General features: G+C 45.1%; 1 protein-coding gene across 41 annotated transcripts in view; it reads right to left on the reverse strand.

Annotated features, from left to right (window-relative positions):
• Window positions 1-1,320: 1,320 nt before the first annotated feature.
• The window catches only part of LOC127910861 (metallophosphoesterase 1-like), a 36,281-nt gene continuing 15,946 nt past the window's right edge, over window positions 1,321-21,655 (reverse strand). Inside the window, exons 7-14 of one of the 41 annotated variants that reach the window (XM_052475925.1) lie at window positions 13,445-13,567; window positions 10,275-10,415; window positions 5,818-8,235; window positions 5,277-5,365; window positions 4,004-4,830; window positions 3,156-3,950; window positions 2,313-2,577; window positions 1,480-1,735 (exon numbers count right to left, since the gene is read on the reverse strand). In XM_052475925.1, the coding sequence (XP_052331885.1) occupies window positions 8,047-8,235; window positions 10,275-10,415; window positions 13,445-13,567 (453 nt within the window). In that variant the 3' untranslated portion in view covers window positions 1,480-1,735; window positions 2,313-2,577; window positions 3,156-3,950; ... (1 more) ...; window positions 5,277-5,365; window positions 5,818-8,046. The other 40 variants (XM_052475897.1, XM_052475906.1, XM_052475907.1 and 37 more) reach the window with 40 other exon arrangements.

Here is a 21,655-nt window from a genome sequence, read left to right on the forward strand (position 1 = left end):
TAGTGTGGTCTAGGTGGAAGCAGGCTGGCCCCTTTAAACACACCTGTTTTCGATAAGTCACGTCATCTGTTGGTATAGATGGTGATACTTTTTCATAAATAGGTCGCTATGGTTACCAGGCTACTTTCCACCTTTTTTATTCAACAACAACAACAACAACAACAACAACAACAACAACAACCTAATCATGTTTCACTTTTCTTAACTAAATGACTGTGTGTCAATAAAGTAGCAGATCGCTATTTAAACCTCAGAAAACAGTTCAGGCCTAGTTAGTTCCTGGTCAACTAGTTAACTGGTTATCAACCCACCGTAACAGAAAAGATGACTACCTCTAGATAATCTGGGTTCTTCCGCAGCGTTCAACACTCACGACAAAATCCACCGGAACTCTAAAAACTGTTGACATAATTTACTTTATTGATTTATTTACATCACGAATTTAAATATATTTACATACATTTGCATACAGGAGGAGAACAAAAAGAATGAAAAACAACAATATAATATATAAATAAATAATAAGTAAATAAATCAAATATAAAAGTCCATTTACCGCTGTCAGAGCGACGTGTGTCTTTCATACATTAAATGCTGCTTGAAGACATGCACTTCTGGTATCAGTATATATAATAGAGATCAGCACCGTTACCCATAAAGCCTCTCTGGGTAGGACTGCTGATCTAGAATCAGGTTAGTCTTTGAACAAGATTATTTAAAAAAATAATAATAATATTTAACTTGGCAAGTCAGTTAAGAACAATTTCTTATTTACAATGGCGGCCTACACCGGCCAAACCCGGGACACCGGCCAAACCCGGGACACCGGCCAAACCCGGGACACCGGCCAAACCCGGGACACCGGCCAAACCCGGGACACCGGCCAAACCCGGGACACCGGCCAAACCCGGGACACCGGCCAAACCCGGGACACCGGCCAAACCCGGGACACCGGCCAAACCCGGGACACCGGCCAAACCCTGGACACCGGCCAAACCCGACGCTGGGGCCAATTGTGCGCCGCCTTACGGGTCTCCAAATCACGGCCGGTTGTGATACAGCCTGGAATCTAACCGGGGTGTCTGTAGTGACGCCTCAGACACTGAGATGCAGTGCCTTAGACCGCTGCGCCACTCGGGAGCCCCTAAAGATGACCTGGACAGGAACAGCCTGATCCTAGATCAGCACTCCTCCTCTCTAAAGATGACCTGGACAGGAACAGCCTGATCCTAGATCAGCACTCCTCCTCTCTAAAGATGACCTGGACAGGAACAGCCTGATCCTAGATCAGCACTCCTCCTCTCTAAAGATGACCTGGACAGGAACAGCCTGATCCTAGATCAGCACTCCTCCTCTCTAAAGATGACCTGGACAGGAACAGCCTGATCCTAGATCAGCACTCCTCCTCTCTAAAGATGACCTGGACAGGAACAGCCTGATCCTAGATCAGCACTCCTCCTCTCTAAAGATGACCTGGTCAGGAACAGCCTGATCCTAGATCAGCACTCCTCCTCTATAAAGATGACCTGGACAGGAACAGCCTGATCCTAGATCAGCACTCCTCTCTAAAGATGACCTGGACAGGAACAGCCTGATCCTAGATCAGCACTCCTCCTCTCTAAAGATGACCTGGACAGGAACAGCCTGATCCTAGATCAGCACTCCTCCTCTCTAAAGATGACCTGGACAGGAACAGCCTGATCCTAGATCAGCACTCCTCCTCTCTAAAGATGACCTGGACAGGAACAGCCTGATCCTAGATCAGCACTCCTCCTCTCTAAAGATGACCTGGTCAGGAACAGCCTGATCCTAGATCAGCACTCCTCCTCTATAAAGATGACCTGGACAGGAACAGCCTGATCCTAGATCAGCACTCCTCTCTAAAGATGACCTGGACAGGAACAGCCTGATCCTAGATCAGCACTCCTCCTCTCTAAAGATGACCTGGACAGGAACAGCCTGATCCTAGATCAGCACTCCTCCTCTCTAAAGATGACCTGGACAGGAACAGCCTGATCCTAGATCAGCACTCCTCCTCTCTAAAGATGACCTGGACAGGAACAGCCTGATCCTAGATCAGCACTCCTCCTCTCTAAAGATGACCTGGACAGGAACAGCCTGATCCTAGATCAGCACTCCTCCTCTCTAAAGATGACCTGGACAGGAACAGCCTGATCCTAGATCAGCACTCCTCCTCTCTAAAGATGACCTGGTCAGGAACAGCCTGATCCTAGATCAGCACTCCTCCTCTATAAAGATGACCTGGACAGGAACAGCCTGATCCTAGATCAGCACTCCTCTCTAAAGATGACCTGGACAGGAACAGCCTGATCCTAGATCAGCACTCCTCCTCTCTAAAGATGACCTGGACAGGAACAGCCTGATCCTAGATCAGCACTCCTCCTCTCTAAAGATGACCTGGACAGGAACAGCCTGATCCTAGATCAGCACTCCTCCTCTCTAAAGATGACCTGGACAGGAACAGCCTGATCCTAGATCAGCACTCCTCCTCTCTAAAGATGACCTGGACAGGAACAGCCTGATCCTAGATCAGCACTCCTCCTCTCTAAAGATGACCTGGTCAGGAACAGCCTGATCCTAGATCAGCACTCCTCCTCTATAAAGATGACCTGGACAGGAACAGCCTGATCCTAGATCAGCACTCCTCTCTAAAGATGACCTGGACAGGAACAGCCTGATCCTAGATCAGCACTCCTCCTCTCTAAAGATGACCTGGACAGGAACAGCCTGATCCTAGATCAGCACTCCTCCTCTCTAAAGATGACCTGGACAGGAACAGCCTGATCCTAGATCAGCACTCCTCCTCTCTAAAGATGACCTGGACAGGAACAGCCTGATCCTAGATCAGCACTCCTCCTCTCTAAAGATGACCTGGACAGGAACAGCCTGATCCTAGATCAGCACTCCTCCTCTCTAAAGATGACCTGGACAGGAACAGCCTGATCCTAGATCAGCACTCCTCCTCTCTAAAGATGACCTGGACAGGAACAGCCTGATCCTAGATCAGCACTCCTCCTCTCTAAAGATGACCTGGACAGGAACAGCCTGATCCTAGATCAGCACTCCTCCTCTCTAAAGATGACCTGGACAGGAACAGCCTGATCCTAGATCAGCACTCCTCCTCTAAAGATGACCTGGACAGGAACAGCCTGATCCTAGATCAGCACTCCTCCTCTCTAAAGATGACCTGGTCAGGAACAGCCTGATCCTAGATCAGCACTCCTCCTCTATAAAGATGACCTGGACAGGAACAGCCTGATCCTAGATCAGCACTCCTCCTCTCTAAAGATGACCTGGACAGGAACAGCCTGATCCTAGATCAGCACTCCTCCTCTCTAAAGATGACCTGGACAGGAACAGCCTGATCCTAGATCAGCACTCCTCCTCTCTAAAGATGACCTGGACAGGAACAGCCTGATCCTAGATCAGCACTCCTCCTCTCTAAAGATGACCTGGACAGGAACAGCCTGATCCTAGATCAGCACTCCTCCTCTCTAAAGATGACCTGGACAGGAACAGCCTGATCCTAGATCAGCACTCCTCCTCTCTAAAGATGACCTGGACAGGAACAGCCTGATCCTAGATCAGCACTCCTCCTCTCTAAAGATGACCTGGTCAGGAACAGCCTGATCCTAGATCAGCACTCCTCCTCTATAAAGATGACCTGGACAGGAACAGCCTGATCCTAGATCAGCACTCCTCCTCTATAAAGATGACCTGGACAGGAACAGCCTGATCCTAGATCAGCACTCCTCCTCTCTAAAGATGACCTGGACAGGAACAGCCTGATCCTAGATCAGCACTCCTCCTCTCTAAAGATGACCTGGACAGGAACAGCCTGATCCTAGATCAGCACTCCTCCTCTCTAAAGATGACCTGGACAGGAACAGCCTGATCCTAGATCAGCACTCCTCCTCTATAAAGATGACCTGGACAGGAACAGCCTGATCCTAGATCAGCACTCCTCCACTCTAAAGATGACCTGGACAGGAACAGCCTGATCCTAGATCAGCACTCCTCCTCTATAAAGATGACCTGGACAGGAACAGCCTGATCCTAGATCAGCACTCCTCCTCTCTAAAGATGACCTGGACAGGAACAGCCTGATCCTAGATCAGCACTCCTCCTCTATAAAGATGACCTGGACAGGAACAGCCTGATCCTAGATCAGCACTCCTCCTCTATAAAGATGACCTGGACAGGAACAGCCTGATCCTAGATCAGCACTCCTCCTCTCTAAAGATGACCTGGACAGGAACAGCCTGATCCTAGATCAGCACTCCTCCTCTGAGTTCCTTTATGGTTCGGGCCACACAGAGGAAGATGGGAGACAGTGAACCTTGTACTTCCTGGTGCGACGAGAGGAACATCTCGATGACTGACAGTGAAGTTGTCCTTCATCGGAGTTGAATGGTCCATTTCCGAACGCCAGAACAAGGACAACGACCAGTACTCTCTGTACAAGGTGAGGGTATGAAAACACTGGCTCGGGCCTCTGGTGTTGTCAGGATAGTGGATCAGGATAGAGAACAGTGGTCAGGATAGTGGATCAGGTTGTCTGTTCTCTATCCTGATCCACTATCCTGACCTCTATCTTGACCCCTGTTCTCTATCCTGACCCCTGTTCTCCATCCTGACCTCTGTTCTCTATCCTGACCCCTGTTCTCCATCCTGACCTCTGTTCTCTATCCTGACCCCTGTTCTCCATCCTGACCTCTGTTCTCTATCCTGACCTCTGTTCTCCATCCTGACCCCTGTTCTCTATCCTGACCCCTGTTCTCCATCCTGACCCCTGTTCTCCATCCTGACCTCTGTTCTCCATCCTGACCCCTGTTCTCTATCCTGACCCCTGTTCTCTATCCTGACCCCTGTTCTCCATCCTGACTCCTGTTCTCTATCCTGATCCACTGTCCTGACCCCTGTTCTCTATCCTGATCCACTGTCCTGACCCCTGTTCTCTATCCTGATCCACTGTCCTGACTCCTGTTCTCTATCCTGATCCACTGTCCTGACCCCTGTTCTCTATCCTGATCCACTGTCCTGACCCCTGTTCTCTGTCCTGATCCACCATCCTGACCCCTGTTCTCTATCCTGACCCCTGTTCTCTGTCCTGATCCACCATCCTGACCCCTGTTCTCCATCCTGACCCCTGTTCTCTATCCTGACCCCTGTTCTCTATCCTGACCCCTGTTCTCTGTCCTGATCCACTATCCTGACCCCTGTTCTCTATCCTGACCCCTGTTCTCTATCCTGACCCCTGTTCTCTATCCTGACCCCTGTTCTCTATCCTGACCCCTGTTCTCTATCCTGACCCCTGTTCTCTATCCTGATCCACTATCCTGACCTCTATCTTGACCCCTGTTCTCCATCCTGACCTCTGTTCTCCATCCTGACCCCTGTTCTCCATCCTGACCCCTGTTCTCTATCCTGACCCCTGTTCTCTATCCTGACCCCTGTTCTCTATCCTGACCCCTGTTCTCTGTCCTGATCCACTATCCTGACCCCTGTTCTCTATCCTGACCCCTGTTCTCTATCCTGATCCACTGTCCTGACCCCTGTTCTCTGTCCTGATCCACCATCCTGACCCCTGTTCTCTATCCTGACCCCTGTTCTCTATCCTGATCCACTGTCCTGACCACTGTTCTCTATCCTGATCCACTGTCCTGACCTCTGTTCTCTGTCCTGATCCACCATCCTGACCCCTGTTCTCTGTCCTGATCCACTGTCCTGACCTCTGTTCTCTGTCCTGATCCACCATCCTGACCCCTGTTCTCTGTCCTGATCCACTATCCTGACCCCTGTTCTCTGTCCTGATCCACTATCCTGACCCCTGTTCTCTGTCCTGATCCACTATCCTGACCCCTGTTCTCTATCCTGACCCCTGTTCTCCATCTTGACCCCTATTCTCCATATTGACCCCTGTTCTCCATCTTGACCCCTGTTCTCTATCCTGACCCCTGTTCTCCATATTGACCCCTATTCTCCATATTGACCCCTGTTCTCTATCCTGACCCCTGTTCTCCATCCTGACCCCTGTTCTCCATCTTGACCCCTGTTCTCTATCCTGACCCCTGTTCTCCATCTTGACCCCTGTTCTCCATATTGACCCCTGTTCTCCATATTGACCCCTGTTCTCCATATTGACCCCTGTTCTCCATCTTGACCCCTGTTCTCTATCCTGACCCCTGTTCTCCATCTTGACCCCTGTTCTCCATATTGACCCCTATTCTCCATCTTGACCCCTGTTCTCCATATTGACCCCTATTCTCCATCTTGACCCCTGTTCTCCATCTTGACCCCTGTTCTCCATCTTGACCCCTGTTCTCCATCTTGACCCCTGTTCTCCATATTGACCCCTGTTCTCCATATTGACCCCTATTCTCCATCTTGACCCCTGTTCTCCATCTTGACCCCTGTTCTCCATATTGACCCCTATTCTCCATCTTGACCCCTGTTCTCCATCTTGACCCCTGTTCTCCATATTGACCCCTGTTCTCCATATTGACCCCTGTTCTCCATATTGACCCCTGTTCTCCATATTGACCCCTGTTCTCCATCTTGACCCCTATTCTCCATCTTGACCCCTGTTCTCCATCTTGACCCCTATTCTCCATATTGACCCCTGTTCTCCATCTTGACCCCTGTTCTCCATATTGACCCCTGTTCTCCATCTTGACCCCTATTCTCCATATTGACCCCTGTTCTCCATCTTGACCCCTGTTCTCCATCTTGACCCCTGTTCTCCATATTGACCCCTGTTCTCCATCTTGACCCCTGTTCTCCATATTGACCCCTGTTCTCCATATTGACCCCTGTTCTCCATATTGACCCCTATTCTCCATCTTGACCCCTGTTCTCCATCTTGACCCCTGTTCTCCATCTTGACCCCTGTTCTCCATATTGACCCCTGTTCTCCATATTGACCCCTGTTCTCCATCTTGACCCCTGTTCTCCATATTGACCCCTGTTCTCCATATTGACCCCTGTTCTCCATATTGACCCCTATTCTCCATCTTGACCCCTGTTCTCCATCTTGACCCCTGTTCTCCATCTTGACCCCTGTTCTCCATCTTGACCCCTGTTCTCCATATTGACCCCTGTTCGCCATATTGACCCCTATTCTCCATCTTGACCCCTATTCTCCATCTTGACCCCTGTTCTCCATATTGACCCCTGTTCTCCATCTTGACCCCTGTTCTCCATCTTGACCCCTGTTCTCCATATTGACCCCTGTTCTCCATATTGACCCCTGTTCTCCATATTGACCCCTGTTCTCCATCTTGACCCCTGTTCTCCATATTGACCCCTGTTCTCCATCTTGACCCCTGTTCTCCATATTGACCCCTGTTCTCCATCTTGACCCCTGTTCTCCATCTTGACCCCTGTTCTCCATCTTGACCCCTGTTCTCCATATTGACCCCTATTCTCCATCTTGACCCCTGATCTCTATCCTGAACTCTGTTCTTTGTTCTTTTTGGAATGTGGAATTTCACAGCTTTAAAGAAAGAAAAATACAGAATTTCAAAAACGTCCAAGTCTCTGTGGGGGGGAGGGGGTCACACAAGTTCTCTCCAGGTAGAGGCTGTCCTTAACTACAGATCTAGAGTCAGATTACTTTACCTCCCAATAGGATGACCAATTATCCTTTTGGAAGGCTACTGGGTGTGCAGGCTTTTGTTTCAGCCCTACTCTAACAAACCTGTCAGCAAACCAGCAAGACTTGGTCCTGTGTTCACATGAACACGTCAGTCAGTGCTGTGGTGGAGCACAACCCTACAAACCAACGGCATCCTCCCAGGGCAGGAGCACCAGCCACCCCTGCTTTAGGGGGAGGACAGCGTGGCTACGTCCCAAGTTGCGCCCTATTCCCTACGTAGTACACCACTTCTTACCAGAGCACCTATGGGGCTAACCTGGGTAAAAGTAGTGCACTCAATAGGGAATAGGGTGCCATTTGAGATGGGATGTAGCCCATATCTCACCCTGTATCATTCAGCAGTCAGGGACAACCTCTACCTGAGACCGTCAGAGAAACTTGTGTTTGCTGATTGGACAGAGGATGAGGCACCGGAGAAGGCCTCGCATCCACAGGCAGTGGACCAGAGGGAGGAGGAAGAGGAGGCTGGCTCCTGTAGAGCAGTAGAGGGCTATCACTGTACTCTCCTCTGGAAGGAAACACTTTGACAGGCCATAACCACTGGAGGAGAACGAACCCTTGGAGAGGAGAGAGAGAGGGGTGACGGAGAGAGAGAGGGGTGACGGAGAGAGAGAGGGGGGTGACGGAGAGAGAGAGGGGGGTGACGGAGAGAGAGAGGGGGGTGACGGAGAGAGAGAGGGGGTGACGGAGAGAGAGAGGGGGTGACGGACAGAGAGAGGGGGTGACGGAGAGAGAGAGGGGTGACGGAGAGAGAGAGGGGGGTGACGGACAGAGAGAGGGGGGTGACGGACAGAGAGAGGGGGTGACGGACAGAGAGAGGGGGTGACGGAGAGAGAGAGGGGGTGACGGACAGAGAGAGGGGGGTGACGGAGAGAGAGGGGGGTGACGGAGAGAGAGAGGGGGGTGACGGAGAGAGAGAGGGGTGACAGAGAGAGAGGGGTGACGGAGAGAGAGAGGGGGTGACGGAGAGAGAGAGGGGGTAACGGAGAGAGAGAGGGGGTGACGGAGAGAGAGAGGGGTGACGGAGAGAGAGAGAGGGGTGACGGAGAGAGAGAGGGGGTGACGGAGAGAGAGAGGGGGTGACGGAGAGAGAGAGGGGGTGACGGACAGAGAGAGGGGGGTGACGGAGAGAGAGAGGGGTGACGGAGAGAGAGAGGAGTGACAGAGAGAGAGGGGTGACGGAGAGAGAGAGGGGTGACAGAGAGAGAGGGGTGACGGAGAGAGAGAGGGGGTGACGGAGAGAGGGGTGACAGAGAGAGAGGGGTGACGGAGAGAGAGAGAGGGGTGACGGAGGGAGAGAGGGGTGACGGAGAGAGAGAGGGGTGTGATGGAGGGAGAGAGGGGTGACGGAGAGAGAGAGGGGTGTGATGGAGGGGGGTGACGGAGGGAGAGAGGGGTGTGACGGAGGGAGAGAGGGGTGTGATGGAGGGAGAGAGAGGGGTGACGGAGGGAGAGAGGGGTGTGATGGAGGGAGAGAGAGGGGTGACGGAGGGAGAGAGGGGTGACGGAGAGAGAGGGGTGACGGAGAGAGAGGGTTGTGATGGGAAGAGAGAGGGGTGTGATGGAGGGGGAGAGAGGGGTGTGATGGAGAGAGAGAGGGGTGTGATGGAGAGAGAGAGGGGTGTGATGGAGAGAGAGAGAGGGGTGATGGAGGGAGAGAGGGGTGTGATGGAGAGAGAGAGGGGTGATGGAAAGAGAGGGGTGTGATGGAGGGAGAGAGAGGGGTGTGATGGAGGGAGAGAGAGGGGTGTGATGGAGGGAGAGAGGGGTGTGATGGAGAGAGAGAGGGGTGTGATAGAGAGGGGTGTGATGGAGAGTGAGAGGGGTGATGGAGAGAGAGAGGGGTGTGATGGAGGGAGAGAGAGGGGTGTGATGGAGAGAGAGAGGGGTGAGGGAGAGAGAGGGGTGTGAGGGAGGGAGAGAGAGGGGTGTGATGGAGAGAGAGAGAGGGGTGACGGAGGGAGAGAGGGGTGTGATGGAGAGAGGGGTGTGATGGAGGGAGAGAGGGGTGACGGAGGGAGAGAGGGGGGGCGGAGGGAGAAGAGAGAGGAGGGGAGAAGAGAGGGGGGTGACAGATGGATAGAGAGAGGGGTGACGGAGGGAGAGGAGAGAGAGTGATGGATGGGGGGAGGAGAGAGAGAGAGGGGGGTGACGGAGAGAGGTGTGACGGAGGGGGAGGAGAGAGAGAGGGGGGGTGACGGAGAGAGGTGTGACGGAGGGGGAGGAGAGAGAGAGGGGGGTGACGGAGAGAGGTGTGACGGAGGGGAGGAGAGAGAGAGGGGGGGTGACGGAGAGAGGTGTGACAGAGGGAGAAGAGAGAGAGGTGTGACAGAGGGAGAAGAGAGAGAGAGAGGGAGGGGGGTGATGGAGGGGGACGAAAGAGAGGGGTGACAGAGGGAGAGGAGAGAGAGAGGGAGGTGATGGAGGGAGAGGAGAGAGAGAGGTAGAGGTAGAGATGTGTGTGTACATCCTGGGATTAAAGGAGATGGCTGAAGCACAAACTGATGTGGGATCAGGCTAAGAGGTACCAAGGCATTATTAGAGTTGCGGTACAGTAGGTATAATTAGTTAATTTGTTAGTTAATTAGTGACTTACCAGTATGAAACTGGGGTTGTTGCGGTTCCTCCAGTTGAAGGACGGAACACTGATCTCTGGGTACTTGTTGTCATGGAGAACCTGACAACCACTGTGGGTGTGGCCACTGAGAACTAGGCGGGGCTTAAACCACTGCAGCAGCTGGGAAGGAGGGTGAGAACCAATCAAACACTCTTGATAACCAGTTCCTTCCTGTATCTAGGTTTAGATCACTCGATGAAAATCTGACTTTACATTCAGAAAGTATTCAGACCCCTTCCCTTTTTCCACATTTTGTTACGTTCTAAAATAGATCAAGTTATTCCCCCTCCCCCCTCATCAATCTACACACAATACCCCATAATGACAAAGAGAAAACAGGTTTCTAGATATTTTGTAATTAAAAATGTAAAAACTGAAATACCTTATTTACATAAATATTCAGACCCTTGACTAGAAGACTCAAAATTGAGCTCAGGTGCATCCTGTTTCCATTGATCATCCTTGAGATGTTTCTACAACTTGATTGGAGTCCACCTGGGGTAAATTCAATTGATTGGACATGATTTGGAAAGGCACACACCTGTCTATATAAGGTCCCACAGTTGACAGGTGCATGTCAGAGCAAAAACCAAGCCATGAGGTTGAAGTAATTGTCCCTAGAGCTCCGAGACAGGATTGTGTCGAGGCAGAGATCTGGGGAAGGGTACCAGAAAATGAAGGGTCACCTTCCAATAGGACAACAACCCTCAGCACACAGCCAAGACAATGCAGGTGAGTGGCCCAGCCAGAGCCCGGACTTGAACCCAATCGAACATGTCCGGAGATACCTGAAAATAGCTGTGCAGCAACACTCCCCATTCAACCTGACAGGGCTTGACAGGATCTGCAGAGAAGAATGGGAGGTTCTTAGCTTGTAGCGTCATACCCAAGAAGACTCGAGGCTGAAGTCACTGCCAAAGGTGCTTCAACAAAGTACTGAGTAAAGGGTCTGAATACTTATGTAAATGTCATATTTCTATATTTTTTAAATACATTTTCAAAAATGTCTAAAAAAAAAAGTTTTTTTTGTCATTATGGGGTATTGTGATGTCATTATGGGATTTTGTGATGTCATTATGGGGTATTGTGATGTCATTATGGGGTATTGTGATGTCATTGTGGGGTATTGTGTGTAGATTGATGAGGGGAAAAAACGATTGAATCGATTTTAGAATAAGGCTGTAACGTAACAACATGTGGAAAAAGTCCAGTGGCCTGAATACTTTCTGAATGCAGTGCACATCCTATAGTACCGGGTGGCCCTCAACAAAATAATAATTTACTGGATAACTAAGATGCCCATAAGTAAGAGAGGTCAAAGAGGTCACAGAGAGCTACATGATGACCACTGGCCACATTATAGATGTTGAAAGCGGCAGGTAGCCTAGTGGTTAGAGGCAGGTAGCCTAGTAGTTAGAGGCAGGTAGCCTAGTAGTTAGAGGCAGGTACCCTAGTGGGGTGGCAGGTACCCTAGTAGTTAGAGGCAGGTAGACTAGTAGTTAGAGGCAGGTACCCTAGTGGGGTGGCAGGTACCCAAGTGGTTAGAGGCAGGTACCCTAGTGGTTAGAGGCAGGTACCCTAGTGGTTAGAGGCAGGTACCCTAGTGGTTAGAGGCAGGTAGCCTAGTGGTTAGAGGCAGGTAGCCTAGTGGTTAGAGGCAGGTAGCCTAGTGGTGAGAGCAGGCAGCCTAGTGGTTAGAGGCAGGTAGCCTAGTGGTTAGAGGCAGGTAGCCTAGTGGTTAGAGGCAGGTAGCCTAGTAGGTTAGAGGCAGGTAGCCTAGTGGTTAGAGGCAGGTAGACTAGTAGTTAGGCGGCAGGTAGCCTAGAGGGAGGCAGGTAGCCTAGTAGTTAGAGGCAGGTAGCCTAGTAGTTAGAGGCAGGTAGACTAGTGGTTAGAGGCAGGTAGACTAGAGGGGAGGCAGGTAGACTAGTAGTTAGGGAGGCAGGTAGACTAGTAGTTAGAGGCAGGTAGACTAGTGGGGAGGCAGGTACCCTAGTAGTTAGAGGCAGATAGAGGTAGTAGTTAGAGGCAGGTACCCTAGTGGGGAGGCAGGTAGCCTAGTGGTTAGAGGCAGGTAGACTAGTGGGGAGGCAGGTAGACTAGTGGAGGCAGGTAGCCTAGTGGTTAGAGGCAGGTAGCCTAGTGGGGCGGCAGGTAGCCTAGTGGTTAGGCAGGTAGCCTAGTGGTTAGAGGCAGGTAGACTAGAGGGGAGGCAGGTAGACTAGAGGGGAGGCAGGTAGACTAGTGGGGAGGCAGGTAGACTAGTGGTTAGAGGCAGGTAGCCTAGTGGTTAGAGGCAGGTAGACTAGTGGTAGACTAGAGGGGAGGCAGGTAGACTAGAGGGGAGGTAGGTAGACTAGAGGGGAGGCAGGTAGACTAGTGGGGAGGCAGGTAGACTAGTGGGGCGACAGGTAGACTAGAGGGCAGGTAGAGGCAGGTAGACTAGTGGTTAGAGGCAGGTAGACTAGTGGGGAGGCAGGTTAGTGGGGAGGCAGGTAGACTAGAGGGGTAGACTAGTGGGGAGGCAGGTAGACTAGTGGGGGCAGGTAGACTAGGGCAGGTAGACTAGAGGGGAGGCAGGTAGACTAGTGGGGAGGCAGGTAGACTAGTGGGGCGGCAGGTAGACTAGTGGGGAGGCAGGTAGACTAGAGGGGAGGCAGGTTGCTGGAGAATGGGGAGGACAGGTAAACTAGACTGGCAGGTAGACTAGATGGGGAGGCAGGTAGACTAGAGGGGAGGCAGGTAGACTAGTGGGGCGGCAGGTAGACTAGAGGGGAGGCAGGTAGACTAGAGGGGAGGCAGGTAGACTAGAGGGGAGGCAGGTAGACTAGAGGGGAGGCAGGTAGACTCGTGGGGAGGCAGGTAGACTAGTGGTTAGAGCGTTGGGCCATTAACCGAAAGGTTGCTGGATTGAATCCCCAAGTTGACAAGGTAAAAATCCACTGTTCCTAGGGCCGTCATTGTAAATAAGAATTTGTTCTTAACTGACTTGCCTCGTTAAATAAAAACTAAAAACCATAGTGGCTGCCAGTCTGTCCGTGTTGTCATGTTATCTCCCTGTCAGTTATTATTCAAAACACGTTGGGCTTCATAATGACAGCAATGGAGGTTGGCAAGAGCACAAACTGATCTGGGACCAGTCCACATACCCTGTGAGAGGCCTCCTGAGACAGCACGTCGTACTTCTCTCTGAACAGCAGGTGGCGCTCCTCAGGAGGAGCAGCATCCCGACCCGTACAGCCCGCATCACTCACCCGGTACAGAGGGTAATGCTGAGGGAGAAACAGACAGGAAAAGCTGTTGAATACCTGGCTTTCCAACAGGTACATGAAATAGTACAGAAAAATACAAAAGACGAAGTCACAAGTTCCAGATACAGTTGAAAATTAGAAACAACTGCAGCGTCTTGAAAGCAGGACACGAACTCTCCTCACTTTATCCCTTGAAGCAGGACACTAAACTCTCCTCACTTTATCTCTTGAAGCAGGACACTAACTCTCCTCACTTTATCTCTTGAAGCAGGACACTAACTCTCCTCACTTTATCTCTTGAAGCAGGACACTAAACTCTCCTCACTTTATCTCTTGAAGCAGGGCACTAAACTCTCCTCACTTTATCTCTTGAAGCAGGACACTAAACTCTCCTCACTTTATCTCTTGAAGCAGGACACTAACTCTCCTCACTTTATCTCTTGAAGCAGGACACTAACTCTCCTCACTTTATCTCTTGAAGCAGGACACTAAACTCTCCTCACTTTATCTCTTGAAGCAGGGCACTAAACTCTCCTCACTTTATCTCTTGAAGCAGGACACTAAACTCTCCTCACTTTATCTCTTGAAGCAGGACACTAACTCTCCTCACTTTATCTCTTGAAGCAGGACACTAAACTCTCCTCACTTTATCTCTTGAAGCAGGACACTAAACTCTCCTCACTTTATCTCTTGAAGCAGGACACTAACTCTCCTCACTTTATCTCTTGAAGCAGGACACTAACTCTCCTCACTTTATCTCTTGAAGCAGGACACTAAACTCTCCTCACTTTATCTCTTGAAGCAGGACACTAACTCTCCTCACTTTATCTCTTGAAGCAGGACACAAAACTCTCCTCACTTTATCTCTTGAAGCAGGACACTAAACTCTCCTCACTTTATCTCTTGAAGCAGGACACTAACTCTCCTCACTTTAGGGGCATGAACATATAACAGTGTAGTGGTTATTACTATGTAACAGTGTAGTGGTTGTTACTATGTAGCAGTGTAGTGGTTGTTACTATGTAACAGTGTAGTGGTTGTTACTATGTAGCAGTGTAGTGGTTGTTACTATGTAACAGTATAGGGGTTATTACTATGTAATAGGGGTTATTACTATGTAACAGTGTAGTGGTTGTTACTATGTAACAGGGGTTATTACTATGTAACAGTGTAGTGGTTGTTACTATGTAACAGTGTATTGGTTGTTACTATGTAACAGTGTAGTGGTTGTTACTATGTAACAGTGTAGTGGTTATTAGTATGTAACAGGGGTTATTACTATGTAACAGTGTAGTGGTTGTTACTATGTAACAGTGTAGGGGTTATTACTATGTAATAGGGGTTATTACTATGTAACAGTGTAGTGGTTGTTACTATGTAACAGTGTAGTGGTTGTTACTATGTAACAGTGTAGTGGTTGTTACTATGTAACAGGGGTTATTACTATGTAACAGTGTAGTGGTTGTTACTATGTAACAGTGTAGTGGTTATTACTATGTAACAGTGTAGTGGTTATTACTATGTAACAGTGTAGTGGTTATTACTATGTAACAGTGTAGTGGTTATTAGTATGTAACAGGGGTTATTACTATGTAACAGTGTAGTGGTTATTACTATGTAACAGTGTAGTGGTTATTACTATGTAATAGTGTAGTGGTTATTACTATGTAACAGTGTAGTGGTTATTACTATGTAAGACTGTAGTGGTTATTACTATGTAACAGTGTAGTGGTTGTTACTATGTAACAGTGTAGTGGTTATTAATATGTAACAGTGTAGTGGTTGTTACTATGTAACAGTGTAGTGGTTATTAGTATATGACAGTGTAGTGGTTATTACTATGTAACAGTGTAGTGGTTGTTACTATGTAACAGTGTAGTGGTTATTACTATGTAACAGGGGTTATTACTATGTAACAGGGGTTATTACTATGTAACAGTGTAGTGGTTATTACTATGTAACAGTGTAGTGGTTATTACTATGTAACAGTGTAGTGGTTGTTACTATGTAACAGGTTATTACTATGTAACAGTGTAGTGGTTATTACTATGTAAAAGTGTAGTGGTTATTACTATGTAACATGGGTTATTACTATGTAACAGGGGTTATTACTATGTAAAAGTGTAGTGGTAATTACTATGTAACAGTGTAGTGGTTATTAGTATGTAACAGTGTAGTGGTTATTAGTATGTAACAGTGTAGTGGTTGTTACTATGTAACAGTGTAGTGGTTATTACTATGCAACAGTGTAGTGGTTATTACTATGTAACAGTGTAGTGGTTGTTACTATGTAACAGTGTAGTGGTTATTACTATGTAACAGTGTAGTGCTTATTACTATGTAATAGTGTAGTGGTTATTACTATGTAACAGTGTAGTGGTTGTTACTATGTAACAGTGTAGTGGTTGTTACTATGTAACAGTGTAGTGGTTATTACTATGTAACAGTGTAGTGGTTGTTACTATGTAACAGGGGTTATTACTATGTAACAGTGTAGTGGTTATTACTATGTAACAGTGTAGTGGTTATTACTATGTAACAGGTTATTACTATGTAGCAGTGTAGTGGTTATTACTATGTAATAGTGTAGTGGTTATTACTATGTAACAGTGTAGTGGTTATTACTATGTAATAGTGTAGTGGTTATTACTATGTAACAGTGTAGTGGTTATTACTATGTAACAGGTTATTACTATGTAACAGTGTAGTGGTTATTACTATGTAACAGGTTGTTACTATGTAACAGTGTAGTGGTTATTACTATGTAACAGTGTAGTGGTTATTACTATGTAACAGGGGTTATTACTATGTAACAGTGTAGTGGTTGTTCCTATGTAACAGTGTAGTGGTTGTTACTATGTAACAGGTTATTACTATGTAGCAGTGTAGTGGTTGTTACTATGTAACAGTGTAGTGGTTATTACTATGTAACAGGGGTTATTACTATGTAACAGGGGTTATTACTATGTAACAGTGTAGTAGTTATTACTATGTAACAGGGGTTATTACTATGTAACAGGGGTTATTACTATGTAACAGTGTAGTGGTTATTACTATGTAACAGTGTAGTGGTTATTACTATGTAACAGTGTAGTGGTTATTACTATGTAACAGTGTAGTGGTTGTTACTATGTAACAGTGTAGTGGTTGTTACTATGTAACAGATTATTACTATGTAACAGTGTAGTGGTTATTACTATGTAACAGTGTAGTGGTTATTACTATGTAACAGTGTAGTGGTTATTACTATGTAACAGTGTAGTGGTTGTTACTATGTAACAGTGGTTATTACTATGTAGCAGTGTCGGGGTTATTACTATGTAATAGTGTAGTGGCTGTTACTATGCAACAGTGTATTGGTTATTACTATGTAACAGTGTAGTGGTTATTACTATGTAACAGTGGTTATTACTATGTAGCAGTGTCGGCGTTATTACCATGTAACAGGGGTTATTACTATGTAACAGTGTAGTGGTTGTTAGTATGTAGCAGTGTAGTGGTTATTACTATGTAACAGGGGTATTTCTATCTAACAGTGTAGTGGTTATTACTATGTAATAGTGTAGTGGTTATTACTATGTAACAGAGGTTATTACTATGTAACAGTGTAGTGGTTATTACTATGTAACAGAGGTTATTACTATGTAACAGTGTAGTGGTTATTACTATGTAACAGAGGTTATTACTATCTAACAGTGTAGTGGTTATTACTATGTAACAGAGGTTATTACTATGTAACAGTGTAGTGGTTATTACTATGTAACAGAGGTTATTACTATGTAACAGTGTAGTGGTTGTTACTATGCAACAGGTTATTACTATGTAACAGTGTAGTGGTTATTACAATGTAATAGTGTAGTGGTTATTACTATGTAATAGTGTAGTGGTTATTACTATGTAACAGGTTATTACTATGTAACAGTGTAGTGGTTATTACTATGTAACAGGTTGTTACTATGTAACAGTGTAGTGGTTGTTACTATGTAAAAGTGTAGTGGTTGTTACTATGTAACAGTGTAGTGGTTATTACTATGTAATAGTGTAGTGGTTATTACTATGCAACAGGTTATTACTATGTAACAGTGTAGTGGTTATTACTATGTAACAGGTTGTTACTATGTAACAGTGTAGTGGTTGTTACTATGTAATAGTGTAGTGGTTGTTACTATGTAACAGTGTAGTGGTTGTTACTATGTAACAGTGTAGTGGTTATTACTATGTAACAGTGTAGTGGTTATTACTATGTAATAGTGTAGTGGTTATTACTATGCAACAGGTTATTACTATGTAACAGTGTAGTGGTTATTACTATGTAACAGGTTGTTACTATGTAACAGTGTAGTGGTTGTTACTATGTAATAGTGTAGTGGTTGTTACTATGTAACAGTGTAGTGGTTGTTACTATGTAACAGAGTAGTGGTTATTACTATGTAACAGAGGTTATTACTATGTAACAGTGTAGTGGTTGTTACTATGTAACAGTGTAGTGGTTATTACTATGTAGCAGGGGTTATTACTATGTAACAGTGTAGTGGTTGTTACTATGTAACAGTGTAGTGGTTATTACTATGTAACAGGGGTTATTACTATGTAACAGGGGTTATTACTATGTAACAGTGTAGTGGTTATTACTATGTAACAGGTTGTTACTATGTTACAGTGTAGTGGCTGTTACTATGTAATAGTGTAGTGGTTATTACTATGTAACAGAGGTTATTACTATGTAACAGTGTAGTGGTTGTTACTATGTAACAGTGTAGTGGTTATTACTATGTAACAGGGGTTATTACTATGTAACAGTGTAGTGGTTATTACTATGTAACAGGTTATTACTATGTAACAGTGTATTGGTTGTTAATATGTAACAGTGTAGTGGTTATTACTATGTAACAGGGGTTATTACTATGTAACAGTGTAGTGGTTATTACTATGTAACAGGTTGTTACTATGTAACAGGTTATTACTATGTAACAGTGTAGTGGTTGTTAATATGTAACAGTGTAGTGGTTATTACTATGTAACAGGGGTTATTACTATGTAACAGTGTAGTGGTTATTACTATGTAACAGGTTATTACTATGTAACAGTGTAGTGGTTGTTACTATGTAACAGTGTAGTGGTTATTACTATGTAACAGGGGTTATTACTATGTAACAGTGTAGTGGTTGTTACTATGTAACAGTGTAGTGGTTGTTACTATGTAGCAGTGTAGTGGTTATTACTATGTAACAGGGGTTATTACTATGTAACAGTGTAGTGGTTGTTACTATGTAACAGGTTATTACTATGTAACAGTGTAGTGGTTGCTACTATGTAATAGGGGTTATTACTATGTAACAGTGTAGTGGTTGTTACTATGTAACAGTGTAGTGGTTGTTACTCTGTAGCAGTGTAGTGGTTATTACTATGTAACAGTGTAGTGGTTATTACTATGTAGCAGTGTAGTGGTTATTACTATGTAACAGTGTAGTAGTTATTACTATGTAACAGAGGTTATTACTATGTAACAGTGTAGTGGTTGTTACTATGTAACAGTGTAGTGGTTATTACTATGTAACAGGGGTTATTACTATGTAACAGTATAGTGGTTGTTACTATGTAACAGTGTAGTGGTTATTACTATGTAACAGGGGTTATTACTATGTAACAGTGTAGTGGTTATTACTATGTAACAGGGGTTATTACTATGTAACAGTGTAGTGGTTATTACTATGTAACAGGGGTTATTACTATGTAACAGTGTAGTGGTTGTTACTATGTAACAGGTTATTACTATGTAACAGTGTAGTGGTTGTTACTATGTAACAGGTTATTACTATGTAACAGTGTAGTGGTTGTTACTATGTAATAGGGGTTATTACTATGTAACAGTGTAGTGGTTGTTACTATGTAACAGGGGTTATTACTATGTAATAGTGTAGTGGTTGTTAGTATGTAACAGTGTAGTGGTTGTTACTATGTAGCAGTGTGGTGGTTATTACTATGTAACAGTGTAGTGGTTGTTAGTATGTAACAGTGTAGTGGTTGTTACTATGTAGCAGTGTAGTGGTTATTACTATGTAACAGTGTATTGGTTATTACTATGTAACAGTGTAGTGGTTGTTACTATGTAGCAGTGTAGTGGTTATTACTATGTAACAGTGTAGTGGTTGTTAGTATGTAACTGTGTAGTGGTTGTTACTATGTAGCAGTGTAGTGGTTATTACTATGTAACAGTGTAGTGGTTGTTAGTATGTAACAGTGTAGTGGTTGTTAGTATGTAACAGTGTAGTGGTTATTACTATGTAACAGTGTATTGGTTATTACTATGTAACAGTGTAGTGGTTATTACTATGTAGCAGTGTCGGGGTTATTACTATGTAACAGTGGTTATTACTATGTAGCAGTGTCGGGGTTATTACTATGTAACAGGGGTTATTACTATGTAACAGTGTAGTGGTTATTACTATGTAACAGTGTAGTGGTTGTTAGTATGTAACTGTGTAGTGGTTGTTACTATGTAGCAGTGTAGTGGTTGTTACTATGTAATAGTGTAGTGGTTGTTACTATGTAACAGTATAGTGGTTATTACTATGTAACAGTGTAGTGGTTATTACTATGTAACAGTGTAGTGGTTATTACTATGTAATAGTGTAGTGGTTGTTACTATGTAACAGGGGTTATTACTATGTAACAGTGTAGTGGTTATTACTATGTAACAGTGTAGTGGTTATTACTATGTAACAGTGTAGTGGTTGTTACTATGTAACAGTGTAGTGGTTGTTACTATGTAACAGTGTAGTGGTTATTACTATGTAACAGTGTAGTGGTTATTACTATGTAACAGTGTAGTGGTTATTACTATGTAACAGTGTAGTGGTTGTTACTATGTAACAGGGGTTATTACTATGTAACAGTGTAGTGGTTATTACTATGTAACAGGTTTATTACTATGTAACAGTGTAGTGGTTATTACTATGTTAGTGGTTGTTACTATGTAACAGTGTAACAGTGGTTATTACTATGTAACAGTGTAGTGGTTGTTACTATGTAACAGTGTAGTGGTTATTACTATGTAACAGGGTTATTACAGTAACAGTGTAGTGGTTACTATGTAACAGGTTATTACTATGTAACAGTGTAGTGGTTGTTACTATGTAACAGTGTAGTGGTTATTACTATGTAACAGTGTAGTGGTTATTAACTATGTAACAGTGTAGTGGTTATTACTATGTAACAGGGGTTATTACTATGTAACAGTGTAGTGGTTATTACTATGTAACAGGGGTTATTACTATGTAACAGTGTAGCGGTTATTACTATGTAACAGTGTAGTGGTTATTACTATGTAACAGTGTAGTGGTTATTACTATGTAACAGTGTAGTGGTTGTTACTATGTAACAGTATTACTATGTAACAGTGTAGTGGTTATTACTATGTAACAGGGGTTATTACTATGTAACAGTGTAGTGGTTATTACTATGTAACAGGTTATTACTATGTAACAGTGTAGTGGTTATTACTATGTAATAGGGGTTATTACTATGTAACAGTGTAGTGGTTGTTACTATGTAACAGTGTAGTGGTTGTTACTCTGTAGCAGTGTAGTGGTTATTACTATGTAACAGTGTAGTGGTTATTACTATGTAACAGTGTAGTGGTTATTACTATGTAACAGTGTAGTAGTTATTACTATGTAACAGAGGTTATTACTATGTAACAGTGTAGTGGTTGTTACTATGTAACAGTGTAGTGGTTATTACTATGTAACAGGGGTTATTACTATGTAACAGTGTAGTGGTTATTACTATGTAACTATGTAACAGTGTAGTGGTTATTACTATGTAACAGGGTTATTACTATGTAACAGTGTAGTGGTTATTACTATGTAACAGGGGTTATTACTATGTAACAGTATGTAACAGTGTAGTGGTTATTACTATGTAACAGGGGTTATTACTATGTAACAGTGTAGTGGTTGTTACTATGTAACAGGTTATTACTATGTAACAGTGTAGTGGTTATTACTATGTAACAGGTTATTACTATGTAACAGTGTAGTGGTTGTTACTATGTAACAGGGGTTATTACTATGTAACAGTGTAGTGGTTGTTACTATGTAACAGGTT

Source organism: Oncorhynchus keta, chromosome 23 (genome assembly GCF_023373465.1).
Source record: "Oncorhynchus keta strain PuntledgeMale-10-30-2019 chromosome 23, Oket_V2, whole genome shotgun sequence".
NCBI lineage: Eukaryota > Metazoa > Chordata > Actinopteri > Salmoniformes > Salmonidae > Oncorhynchus > Oncorhynchus keta.